Source organism: Salmo salar, chromosome ssa21, assembly GCF_905237065.1.
Source record: "Salmo salar chromosome ssa21, Ssal_v3.1, whole genome shotgun sequence".
Lineage (NCBI taxonomy): Eukaryota > Metazoa > Chordata > Actinopteri > Salmoniformes > Salmonidae > Salmo > Salmo salar.
Window position 1 is genome coordinate 7,777,558 of NC_059462.1, and position 13,256 is coordinate 7,790,813.

The 13,256-nt window shown below is 40.1% G+C and overlaps 1 protein-coding gene across 1 annotated transcript in view; it reads right to left on the minus strand.

Annotated features, from left to right (window-relative positions):
- The window catches only part of tmeff2a (transmembrane protein with EGF-like and two follistatin-like domains 2a), a 197,228-nt gene that overhangs the window by 128,534 nt on the left and 55,438 nt on the right, over window positions 1-13,256 (minus strand). Inside the window, exon 3 of the mRNA XM_014163911.2 lies at window positions 2,900-3,029. Within this exon, the coding sequence (XP_014019386.1) occupies window positions 2,900-3,029 (130 nt within the window). The remainder of the gene's footprint in view (window positions 1-2,899; window positions 3,030-13,256) is intronic.

The following is a 13,256-nucleotide window of genomic DNA, read 5'->3' on the forward strand; positions in this document are numbered from 1 at the left end:
ATGATGTAATTCCAGCCCCTGGCTGAAAAACATTAGCGCCTTTGGTAAGTGGTCTATCAGAGGACCATCAGACTGAGGCGCGTGCACGGGGCGACACCAGGTTTTTATTTTCTCTCTCTTTGTACTAAAACACAATTTCCCGGTCGGAATATTATCGCTTTTTTATGAGAAAAATGGCATAAAAATAGATTTTAAACAGCGGTTGACATGCTTCGAAGTACGGTAATGGAATATTTAGAATTTTTTTGTCACGAAACGCGTCGGGCGCGTCATCCTTCTTTACCCTTTCGGATAGTGTCTTGAACGCACGAACAAAACGCCGCTATTTGGATATAACTATGGATTATTTTGAACCAAACCAACATTTGTTATTGAAGTAGAAGTCCTGGGAGTGCATTCTGACGAAGAACAGCAAAGGTAATAACATTTTTCTTATAGTAAATCTGACTTTGGTGAGGGCTAAACTTTTGTGGGTGTCTAAATAGCTAGCCTTGTGATGCCGGGCTATCTACTTAGAATATTGCAAAATGTGCTTTCACCGAAAAGCTATTTTAAAATCGGATATAGTGAGTGCATAGAGGAGTTCTGTATCTATAATTCTTAAAATAATTGTTATGTTTTTTTGAACGTTTATCGTGAGTAATTTAGTAAATTCACCGGAAGTTTGCGGGGGGTATGCTAGTTCTGAACGTCACATGCTAATGTAAAAAGCTGTTTTTTGATATAAATATGTACTTGATTGAACAAAACATGCATGTATTGTATAACATAATGTCCTAAGATTGTCATCTGATGAAGATCATCAAAGGTTAGTGCTGCATTTAGCTGTGATTTGGGTTTATGTGACATTATATGCTAGCTTGAAAAATGGGTGTCTGATTATTTCTGGCTGGGTACTCTGCTGACATAATCTAATGTTTTGCTTTCGTTGTAAAGCCTTTTTGAAATCGGACAGTGTGGTTAGATTAACGAGAGTCTTGTCTTTAAAATGGTGTAAAATAGTCATATGTTTGAGAAATTGAAGTAATAGCATTTCTAAGGTATTTGAATAACGCGCCACGGGATTCCACTGGCTGTTACGAAATCGTCCCACTGGCCCTAGAGAAGTTAATGGTTACAGGATTAATTTAATCACGTAATTATAAACATAGTTAATATTTAGATAAATAGCATGTCATCATATTAACGATAACAACGTCACGACAGAGGGTAATAACTTTCTTGTGCTCTGTACTCCCTTTTTTGTTCCTGTCATTTGTTTGTAAGACCACTTCCAAGAGTCACCGGCCGGTACATAAATCGTGTCTAATTTGATTTTTACCACACACGCTTTTGACGTGACAGTGAAGAATGGAGTGAAATAAAGGGAAAGAAAGACAGAGGGGATGAGGGGGCTGGGTCTGAAGGAGGGGAGTGAGCTGTCAGCCTATTCTCATCACTATCACGCCCGTTCTGCCGAAGTACGACCACATTCCATTTGTTTTCTAAAGCTTGTTTCTTGAAATTAGCTCTTATCACGTGGAAAAGGCCATTCTCTCATACAAAAAGACACACAAACACGCACGCATGTACACACACACACACACACACACACACACAGACACAGAAATCACAAACACACAAGCAATTTACAGAGAGTTAAGAGCTTCCATGTGAGTCAGGCGAGAAGGTGAAGTTTTTTCTTGCGAAACAAATCACAACCACCCACACACACACACTCCCACTCCCACTCCAATTCTGACTGTGTTCCCTGTGAGTGTGGTGTGGACTGCTGAGCTATATGAGTGTTTAAAGTCCCTTAAGTGGAGTTGACCAGGCTGGCAGTGAGGTTAACTGAGTCAGCGACACCCCAAGTGTGCTACTCTACCCCACCAGTGAAACTTTGAGTGAAGCCAACATGTTCCCCTTGCCAAAGATTCACTTTGGTCAGACACCAAACGGAAGAAAACGGACTGAAAAAGGGAGGGACTACCTGGACTTGTCCAATCATTGTTAAATTTTCGTTTCCCACTCAAAATGTTTTAGAACGTTTTCTGTTGCATATCCTAATGAACACGACTCTTACTAGATGTTAAACGCTAGACTTTTTCGACATGCTAGGTTCTTTTCTTGAATAAAGGAATCGTGGGATAATACTAGATTACTGTAGCGGTGAACATGGCACGTAAAGTCTAATACCCTTTTCACACAAAAGTGCTGTCCTAAACCATGCTGTGCTAGCTCTGATATGTTCTTCTCTACAGTCTTTTCCAGCACAGTTCCAGCAACCTTAGTGGATGCTGAACCCGGCCAACAAAGTGCAGATTGACTCGGCTTGGCTGCGTCTCCAAGTTTCATGCTCTAATAGTAACTTTGATGGACTAAAGTACTGTGGATGAAGTCAGTTTGGCTTTATATTTTGACAATGGAATGCAGGCGAATGTATTGGCTTCAAACAGTTTTTCCAACTTTCTATAGGCACTTCCTTCAGACAACTTTACAGAGAGTTTTTGGTTCAAATGTAACATTGGGCACACAAGAACTCTTGAGCGAGGCATTTAACGAAGCCCTTATAAGTAATATGCATGTGTGACCATGCTTTAGGAAAGTCCCTTTCGCTGAACTCTATTGTGCCTTGAAAAGTGGCTGAGTGGCTAGCCTTGCAGGTGGCAATAATTCTCCCTAGCTTTTAGTGTGTTTGTCAGAGAGAGAGAGAGAGAGAGAGAGAGAGAGAGAGAGAGAGAGAGAGAGAGAGAGAGAGAGAGAGAGAGAGAGAGAGAGAGAGAGAGAGAGAGAGAGAGAGAGAGAGAGAGAGAGAGAGAGAGAGAGAGAGAGAGAGAGAGAGATTGTGTGTCTGCATGCATGCAAATGAACATGTGCAGTATAAGTCCATCCTTGAGATGCTACATAGGCTACGTACCGACAGGACAAGAGCCCTCTGACACCACCAGCACTTCAGACTGCTGCTTGCAGGCGTCCCTGCGTAGATAACACTCGTTCTGGTAGTTCTCATTGTTGGAGCCACACACTGGGACGTAGTCATTGTTGCACTGCAGAGAGAGCAAAGGTTAAGGTTATGGTCAGATTACTAAAATAATCATCCATCTCGACTCTCCACATAATACATTATGATTTCCTAAATACAAGCTTATGCATCCATAACGTATTTCTTTATGTGTCTCTATATGTATTTCATACTAGTGCAACGTTTATACATAGGAGAGGTAGCTCTTGTACAATGCACATAACTATACCACCATCTCTAGGCCTACGGCACTATAGAACATGTAAACTGTAGGCTACTGTATATACAATACAGTATCTCTATTGTCATGATGATTCAACTGCAAATACTGTATAGGCTTGTAGCTCAGGAACACATAGACTGGAAATGCAAACCACGAAACAATATGTCACCGCCATGTGTGACATCACAAGGATCCCACAGGACAGGAGCTAGACTGTCTCTTACAGGCCCCTGGTGGCCCCTAATAGATGAACAATGTGCAGGTCTACACAACGGTATAATGTTGGGTTATATTTTATTAAACTAGATGTGGTGCATAGCTTATGAATACATTAATGTTAAACATAACAGGTTTGTGCTGTGCTGACATAGATTGATCACCATATAATAAGATGTGACTAATGGGGGGGTTACTAGGGTGTAGGCTGAGTAGACTCGTGACACACACACACAATGCCTGGTTGTGAAGCCGCTCAAGGACAGGTGTACGTGAGGAACTGATAGAGGGGAGAATAACTGTAGCATAAAAACAGGCACTGTCTTTGGGTGTCTGACTCTCGGGTACACACACGAAGATAAGCTGGAAGACAACTACGCCTGGCAACAGTGATGCGCCAAGAGGCTGGGACCAGCCTGTGCGCCTGCGATAGGCTGAGCAAGTCTAAACCACGCTCAGCCTCTACTCTGACAGGCCCGCTCTGAGCGGGAACTATCTCTGTCAGAGTATTAAAAAATAACTTTGTGTTCGAACAGTTAGTTCTCTGTTTGCCCTGCGAGGTGTTACAGTGAACCCGTATATACGAAGATTGCATTTACCATTTATTGCTTGACTAATTATATTGAATAAAAAAGCTGAGAATATGACTTAGTGACTTAGTGTTAAATTCTGTTCTGATACCAGATTCGATTGACGCAACCTAACAATTGGTGACCCCGACGTGATCTGGTAGAAGGACTTCGCTGGAACTTGTCCGGCAGATTGGCCATTGCTGTCGTCGGACGGTGTGCCTCACAAATCCTGACCGGTCAAACAAAAAGGTAAGCAGACACCTTTTGTGAATAACTAAAGTTCTGCATAGTGGCATTATCCAAATTTATTTTGTGAGGCACCTATTTGATGTAAGTGACTAAATTCTATAATGGAATGTGGATACTAAAGTATATGAAATTCTGTGTGACGGCGTGCATTGTGGTGAATGCAAATATTGGGAATGATCGATCTTGAATGATACAACAAGTGAATGCATTGTACTAGGTACAGGGTACCGAGTGATTGTGTGGTTATTTGAGTTAAGGCGGCGCACTGATACCAAGTTTGACTGACCTCCGGGTAATACTGAGTTATACTGATGTAACAATCGAGTGAATGTAGTACATAAGAGGTTGTGAACCTAGGGTTATATCATTTAGCGCTGGGGAAAAGAGATTTATAGACACGTTTTACTAACAACGTACACTAGGTACACAGATTTAATAATGATTGTTAAGTATACGATGGCCAACCAGGAGAGTGAGAGGGTGCTAAAAGCTTTGAAGTCTGTACAAGAAATCAATGGGGGCCGCGATGGAAATGAGTGGAAAAGGAAGGGGCAAAAATTATATAAGGGATGGATAAAAGAAGGTAGTATTAATGCACCCAACAGACTCCCAGTCGACGTGGAGCCCGGTAGAATATTGAAAATGCTAAAATGAAAAAACAGATCAAACCTGTTCCGAATGGAAGCAGGAGGGGGAAACGCGTAGAGGCAAATTTAAAGAAGCAGTGGAGAAGGCTAAATTAACCTGTTTGGGATAGGGGGCAGTATTTTCACGGCCGGATAAAAAACGTACCCGATTTAATCCGGTTACTACTCCTGCCCAGAAACTACAATATGCATATAATTAGTAGATTTGGATAGAAAACAGTCTAAAGTTTCTAAAACTGTTTGAATGGTGTCTGTGAGTATAACAGAACTCATATGGCAGGCCAAAACCTGAGAAGATTCCATACAGGAAGTGCCCTGTCTGACAATTTGTTGTCCTTCTGTTGCATCTCTATCGAAAATACAGCATCTGTGCTGTAACGTGACATTTTCTAAGGCTTCCATTGGCTCTCAGAAGGTGCCAGAAAGTGGAATGGGGTGTCTCCTGTCTCTGGGCGAAGAACAGCAGGAGAATTTGTAAGTGGTCAGCCTGGGGACAGTGACACTGGAGATGCGCGGTCACGAGACTACTCCATTTTTTTCTTTCAGCCTTTGAATGAATACAACGTTGCCCGGTTGGAATATTATCACTATTTTACGAGAAAAATAGCATAAAATTGATTTTAAACAGCATTTGACATGCTTCGAAGTACGGTAATGGAATATTTTGAATTTTTTTGTCACGAAATGCGCTCGCGCGTCACCCTTCGGATAGTGACCTGAACACATGAACAAAATGGAGCTATTTGAATATAACTATGGATTATTTGGAACCAAAACAACATTTGTTGTTGAAGTAGAATGTCACGTCCTGGCCAGTATAAGGGTTAATTATCATTGTAGTTTGGTCAGGACGTGGCAGAGGGTATTTGTTTTATGTGGTTCGGGGTGGTGTTTTGGTAAAAGGGCGTTTGATTTAGTATTTCCGGGTTTTTGGTTTATGGTCTATGTTTATGTATTTCTATGTTTAGTCTAGTGAGTCTGTTTCAATGTTTGGTTAATTGGGGTTGGGACTCTCAGTTGAAGGCAGGTATTGTCTATTTGCCTTTCATTGAGAGTCCCATATATTAGGGTGTGTTTGTGTTTGTCATTTGTGGGAGATTGTTCTGTGTTTAGCCTTGTGCCTTACCAGAAGGTTTTGTTGATAGTTCGTTCTTTTGTTATTTTTGTGTTGATTTTGAATTTATTAAAACGTCAGGATGAGCATACACATACCTGCTGCGTTTTGGTCCTCCTTTACCAATGACAACTGTGACATAGAAGTCCTGGGAGTGCATTCTGACGAAGAACAGCAAAGGTAATCCAATTTTTCTAATAGTAATTCTGAGTTTAGGTTGTCTCAAACTTGGTGGGTGTCAAAATAGCTAGCCCGTGATGGCCGAGCTATGTACTCAGAATATTGCAAAATGTGCTTTCGCCGAAAAGCTATTTTAAAATCTGACACCGCGATTGCATAAAGGAGTTCTGTATCTATAATTCTTAAAATAATTGTTATGTTTTTTGTGAACGTTTATCATGAGTAATTTTGTAAATTCACCGGAAGTTTGCGGTGGGTATGCTAGTTCTGACCATCACATGCTAATGTAAAAAGCTGGTTTTTGATATAAATATGAACTTGATTGAACAAAACATGCATGTATTGTATAACATAATGTCCTAGAAGTGTCATCTGATGAAGATCATCAAAGGTTAGTGCTGAATTTAACTGTGGTTTTGGGTTTTGTGACATATATGCTTGCTTTGAAAATGGCTGTGTGATTATTTTTGTCTGGGTACTCTCCTGACATAATCGAATGTTTTGCTTTCGCTGTAAAGCCTTTTTGAAATCAGACAATGTGGTTAGATTAACGAGAGTCTTGTCTTTAAAATGGTGTAAAATAGTCATATGCTTGAGAAATTGAAGTTATAGCATTTTTGAGGTATTTGTATTTCGCGCCACGCTCTACCATTGGATATTGGTCCTCAACAGGTTAAAGGAGCGGATAGGTAATTGCGATAGAATTGTAACCACCGACAGGTGTTTATTTTTATGCTAAAAGAGTTAAAGAAGTATTTTATAAATTTGGAGATATACATGATATTTAAAAAAAAGTCTTGGACATTTCATAAGAGTGAAGCCGAAAGAGAGATAAAGTTGTAAAATTGGTTTTAATCTTACGATAGAGGTAAGGCAGAACGCTGTTTGAAAAGAGGTAAAAATAAAATAACATTTAAAAAATCCTAGGGGTAAAACGAGGAGAGTTGGTTGTGAGCGCTGGACTATATGTGGCTGGAAGCGATTCTGGTCTGAATAATGGAATCGTAAAAGTTTTGTGATAAATTCTGGTTATTGATTCGTGGTTTGATTATTTAGTAACACCAGTGGATTGAGAAGGAAGTGAATGTATTCTAGCCTTATAAACTTTTTCAATTAATCACAGTTGTACGTGTGCCTGGCCGGCGTGCATGTTCCTGTTGGACGTAGAGTCGCAAGCTATTGCGAGGATGCGCTCTTTGTAAGGGGGGTGAGTGTAACCGCGGTGGTGCGCGCTAATAGCGTTTCAATCGGTGACGTCACTCGCTCTGAGCCCTTGAAGTATAGTTTTGCTTGGAAATTAGCTAGGTTGCATTTGGTTATTTGAATTACCTTTTTCATTTGCTTTTTAAATGTTGAAAGATTGGAATCAATGGTCAAACAAATAAATTGGTACCAGGACATGGTGATTTGATAGTAGTGCCCTGGGCGATAGATGGACAATATGTCGAGAAAATCACACAGCTGTGTAATAATCTGAGGGACCACCATTACCGACATGCAGATTTCTCTAAGGTTCACGAGTGTAAACAAGAAGACAGTGAGAATATAAGCCAATACCTAGAGAGATTGAAGGACGTGTTCAATGTAAATAGTGGGTTAATAGAACCCCCGGTAGTGGATGGATTTGATGCCCCGTATTATCAGCAATTAAAAATTGCTTTCCTCAGTGGAATGCGTCCCGAGATAAGTCGTGCCATCAAACAGAACCTCGTGGGGTGGGGTGGGGGGGAGGGCTAAGGTGAAAGAAAAGAACGTAAAAGCAGGACAGGAGAGGAAGAGGAATACAAATGTTTAAATTGTCACATGATAGGACATTTTGCTAGAAATTGTAAAGCACCGTGTACCCACTGCAAGGAGGGAGGCCATTCTCGTAAAGATTGTAACAATAACAGAGGCAAGAGAGGCAAGAGAGGGGGTCGAGACAAATACAGAGAGAAGAAGGACAGGCGCCCACAGCCATACTCAGAGGAGGAGGAAGGAAAGGCATGTTCAATCACATAAACCATTGAGGAAGTTTAAAACTAATGATTGGGGAGAGTACAATGGAATTATAAGTATTATTAGGTTTTGTTTGTAGCTAACGTTTGGGTTTCTGAATCGGTGTAGTATAAGGAATGATGACCAAATGTCCGTGGTTATTAAATGGAAAAAGGAGCGCTTAGCTCTCTTTGGGAAAAATTCCTAGGGACAGGATATCTTAAAGGGGTATACACACATGGCATTTTGGAAGTTTTGTTTTCTGAGTTTTAATTAAGCACATTAAATTCTTTTGATAGGTAATGTTCTGGGAACCTGGGATACAAAATGTAGATAAAGTTCTTAGCCTTCATTTGTCTAATGTAGTAAGAAACACGGTTCTGAAAGGGTGGTATGACTTTTGACCCCTCTGGTGACTTTTCCTTTGTGGTCTGATCAGCCGCAATGAAAAGCCATTTGGATGGTGAATTTAAGGTCATTGATGATATTGATTTTAAGGAAATTTGTAGAACTGATAATTATGATGGAGATAAAGTTCTTAGACACAATTGATCATTTGAACCAATGAGAAGACAGAATGACGATAAGGGTACAATGATTTTTTTTTGTGGAATTGTTCAGATTAGTCATTTTGATCGATTATGTTATTTGAATATCTTTTGACCAGTAGTAGTATTCTTGTACATTATCTAGCCAAGTTTATTTCCCCCTAGGTAGTCAGCTGTTGTTGAATTCAGTGGAAGAGATTTAACACAACAAGGCTGTGGAATTGATATAATAAGTATTATTATATTTGGCTATTGAACAAGGTCATTGAGTTAGCAAGAAAAGTTTAATAATGGTAGAATTAGGTTAAGAATTTAGGACATGTTCTAAGCCAACAAGACAGTGAGACATTTAGTCAATATTTGGAAACAACCCATATTTGATACTGACTGTTATGAGAAAGAGCGACAGACAGATAGAAGGAAGGGCGGACAGAGAAATCCTCCCCCGCACTGCTGAAACCTTGAGGGTTGGGAAGTAGCAGGAAGAAAGGAGGGGGGCCAGCAGGAGAAGAGAGTAACAGAATTTGGGTTGCTTAACTTAATTCATGGAGAGACTATCGGCTCCATTGGCATGTATTTTAGTTTTGATTTTAAGTTATGTTTGGTAATTTTGTTGAAAGTAGTTGTTAAATCTTAAAGACAATAAGACACTTGACAGAGAATTGTTACAGGATAGCCAAGGATGAAGGCCCCAGCGTGAATTGGACATGTGAGGTCTGACATAAGGATAATTTACTAATCTTACCAAAGACATTGTTTAGATATTCAGCAATATTGATACATGGCTTGAGAGGATAGTAGAGCAGTTAGGAAAGAGTGGTAGCCTAGAGGATAATTAATTAACACATTTTTTGTAGAATATCCATTCCAACAGTTGGAAATGAACTTATTGAACTATTCCGAAGTGAGGGGAAGAAGGGGTGTTTAACAATAACAGATAAGTATAGCAAATGGGTAGAAGAGTTACCAACTTACTTGGTGGATATGATTATGGTAGTTAAAATGTTAGGTCAAGATATTATCCCTAGAGTTGGTTTACTAGGATCTATCTCTTTAAATGATGGATGACATTTTAGCTAATCAGGTAGAGCCTATAGAATGCCAGAGTTAGGGAGTTATAGATACCAGAACAGGTAGACATAGAAGTTGAAGAAATACTAGCAGAGCACATGAGAAGACTGTTTGTTTGTTAACCAAACCCGTATGTCCAAGATTTTGTGTCCAACAGGTGAATTATAGGAGAAGGTGATTCACTCAATCCAACCAGGAGACTGGGTGTGGATCCAGTCCCTGAGGAGAAAAAACTGGAAGCAGTCCCGTTGGGAAGGCCCATACCAGGTGCTGTTAAACCATTGCCTTTGCCATTTGAAAAGCTGAGAGAGTCACTTGGGTCCACGTTATCCACTGCAAGAAGGTATGTACACATATGAGCACTGCTGATCACACACAGAGTTAGGAGAAGAACCGAGTACCAACAGGGTCCGGGGGTTACCTCCTTAACAAAGATTCCCTATCCCGACCGTTCATCACTGTGTGTGCTCCTAGAGGTGTGAGTATGGGGCAGTAACTAGCAGATCGACTAAGGGCGGAAGAGGGTTGGCGGTTTTTGGGACTCTGAGCTGCATCATAGTCTAATCTTTCTGATACATTCAGATCCACCACCTTCCGGTACTAATCATACGACACTATTGTCATTTATAAGGATGAAAAGATAAACTATATAATACACTGATGAGTGACATACAGAATAAGGAATCAAAGAAGATCAAGATGTAGAATTTAACCTGTTATGGATAGGGAGCAGAATTTTCACGGCCGGATAAAAAACATACCCGATTTAATCTGTTTATTACTCCTGCCCAGAAACTAGAATATGCAAATAATTGTTTGATTTGGATAGAAAACACCCTAAAGTTTCGAAAACTGTATGAATGGTGTATGAGTATAACAGAACTCATATGGCAGGCCAAAACTTGAGAAGATTCCAAACAGGAAGTGCCCTCTCTGGCCATTTCTTGGCCTTCTTTAGCCTCTTTATTGAAAACAGAGGATCTCTGCTGTAACGTGACACTTTCTAAGGCTCCCATAGGCTCTCAGAAGGCGCCAGAACGTTGAATGATGACTCTGCAGTCCCTGGCTGAAAAACAGTAGCGCATTTGGATAGTGGTCGATCTGAGAACAATGATACGGTTGTGCGCATGCACGTGAAGAGTCCATTTTACATTTTCAGTCTTTGAACGAAAACGACATCTCCCGGTCGTTTTTACGAGAAGAATTGCATAAAAATTGATTTTAAACAGCGTTTGACATGCTTCGAAGTACGGTAATGGAATATTTTGATTTTTTTTTGTCACGATACGTGCCGGCGCGTCACCCTTCGTTACCCTTCGGATAGTGTCTTGAACGCACAAACAAAACGCCGCTATTTGGATATAACTATGGATTATTTGGAACCAAACCAACATTTGTTGTTGAAGTAGAAGTCCTGGGAGTGCATTCTGACGAAGAACATCAAAGGTAATCCAATTTTTCTTATAGTAAATCTGAGTTTGGTGAGTACCAAACTTGGTGGGTGTCAAAATAGCTAGCCTGTGATGGCCGGGCTATCTACTCAGAATATTGCAAAATGTGCTTTCACCGAAAAGCTATTTTAAAATCGGACACCGCGATTGCATAAAGGAGTTATGTATCTATAATTCTTAAAATAATTGTTATGTTTTTTGTGAACGTTTATCATGAGTAATTTAGTAAATTCACCGGAAGTGTTCGGTGGGAATGCTAGTTCTGAACGTCACATGCTAATGTAAAAAGCTGTTTTTTGATATAAATATGAACTTGATTGAACAAAACACGCATGTATTGTATAACATAATGTCCTAGGAGTGTCATCTGATGAAGATCATCAAAGGTTAGTGCTGCATTTAGCTGTGGTTTTGTTTTTTGTGACATTATATGCTAGCTTGAAAAATGGGTGTCTGATTATTTCTGGCTGGATACTCTCCTGACATAATCTAATGTTTTGCTTTCGTTGTAAAGCCTTTTTGAAATCGGACAGTGTGGTTAGATAAAGGAGAGTCTTGTCTTTAAAATGGTGTAAAATAGTCATGTTTGAAAAATTGAAGTTTTCGGATTTTCGAGGAATTTGTCATTCGCGCCACGCCCTATCATTGGATATTGGAGCGAGAACATCTAGATGTAAGAGGTTAAGGTAAACATTAAACAATTTCCTGGGGAAGCAGAAAACTGTACAGGAATTGGGGTTGGCCAGATAGAAGTGCTTAGCCAACCCACCTCGGTTCACCTTAACCTGTTATGGCTAGGGGGCAGTATTTTCACGGCCGGATAAAAAACGAACCCGATTTAATTTGATTATTACTCCTGCCCAGAAACTAGAATATGCATATAATTATTAGCTTTGGATAGAAAACACTCCAAAGTTTCTAAAACTGTTTGAATGGTGTCTGTGAGTATAACAGAACTCATTTGGGAGGCCAAAACCTGAGAAGATTCCATGCAGGAAGTGCCCTGTCTGACAATTTCTTGGCCTTCTTGATTATCTCTATCCATTACAGGGGATCTCTGCTGTTACGTGACACTTCCTACGGCTCCCATGGGCTCTCAGAAGGCGGCAAAAAGCTGAATCGTGGCTTTGCAGGCTCTGGCTCAAAAAAAGTAGCGCGTTTGGATAGTGGCTGGTCACAGTACTGTGAGACTCAGGCGCGTGCCCGAGTCGACCCCATGCTTTGTTTTCTTTCGTCTGTTTACCTAAACACAGATTCCCGGTCGGGAAAATTATCGCTTTTTACGAGAAAAATGGCATAAAAATTGATTTTAAACAGCGGTTGACATGCTTCGAAGTACGGTAATGGAATATTTTGAAATCTTTTGTCACGAAATGCGCCATGCTCGTGACCCTTATTTACACTTCGGATAGTGTCTTGAACGCACGAACAAAACGCCGCTATTTGGATATAACAATGGATTATTTTGAACCAAACAAACATTTGTTATTGAAGTAGCAGTTCTGGGAGTGGATTCTGACGAAGAACACCAAAGGTAATCAAACTTTTCTAATAGTAAATCTGACTTTGGTCAGGGCTAAACTTGGTGGGTGTCTAAATAGCTAGCCGTGATGGCTGGGCTATCTACTCAGAATATTGCAAAATGTGCTTTCACCGAAAAGCTATTTTAAAATCGGACACCTCGATTGCACAAAGGAGTTCTGTATCTATAATTCTTAAAATAATTGTTATGTTTTTTTGTGAACGTTTATCGTGAGTAATTTAGTAAATTCACCGGAGGTTTGCGGGGGGTATGCTAGTTCTGAACGTCACATGCTAATGTAAAAAGCTGGTTTTTGATATAAATATGAACTTGATTGAACAAAACATGCATGTATTGTATAACATAATGTCCTAGGTGTGTCATCTGATGAAGATCATCAAAGGTTAGTGCTGCATTTAGCTGTGGTTTTGTTTTTTGTGACATTATATGCTAGCTTGAAAAATGGGTGTCTGATTATTTCT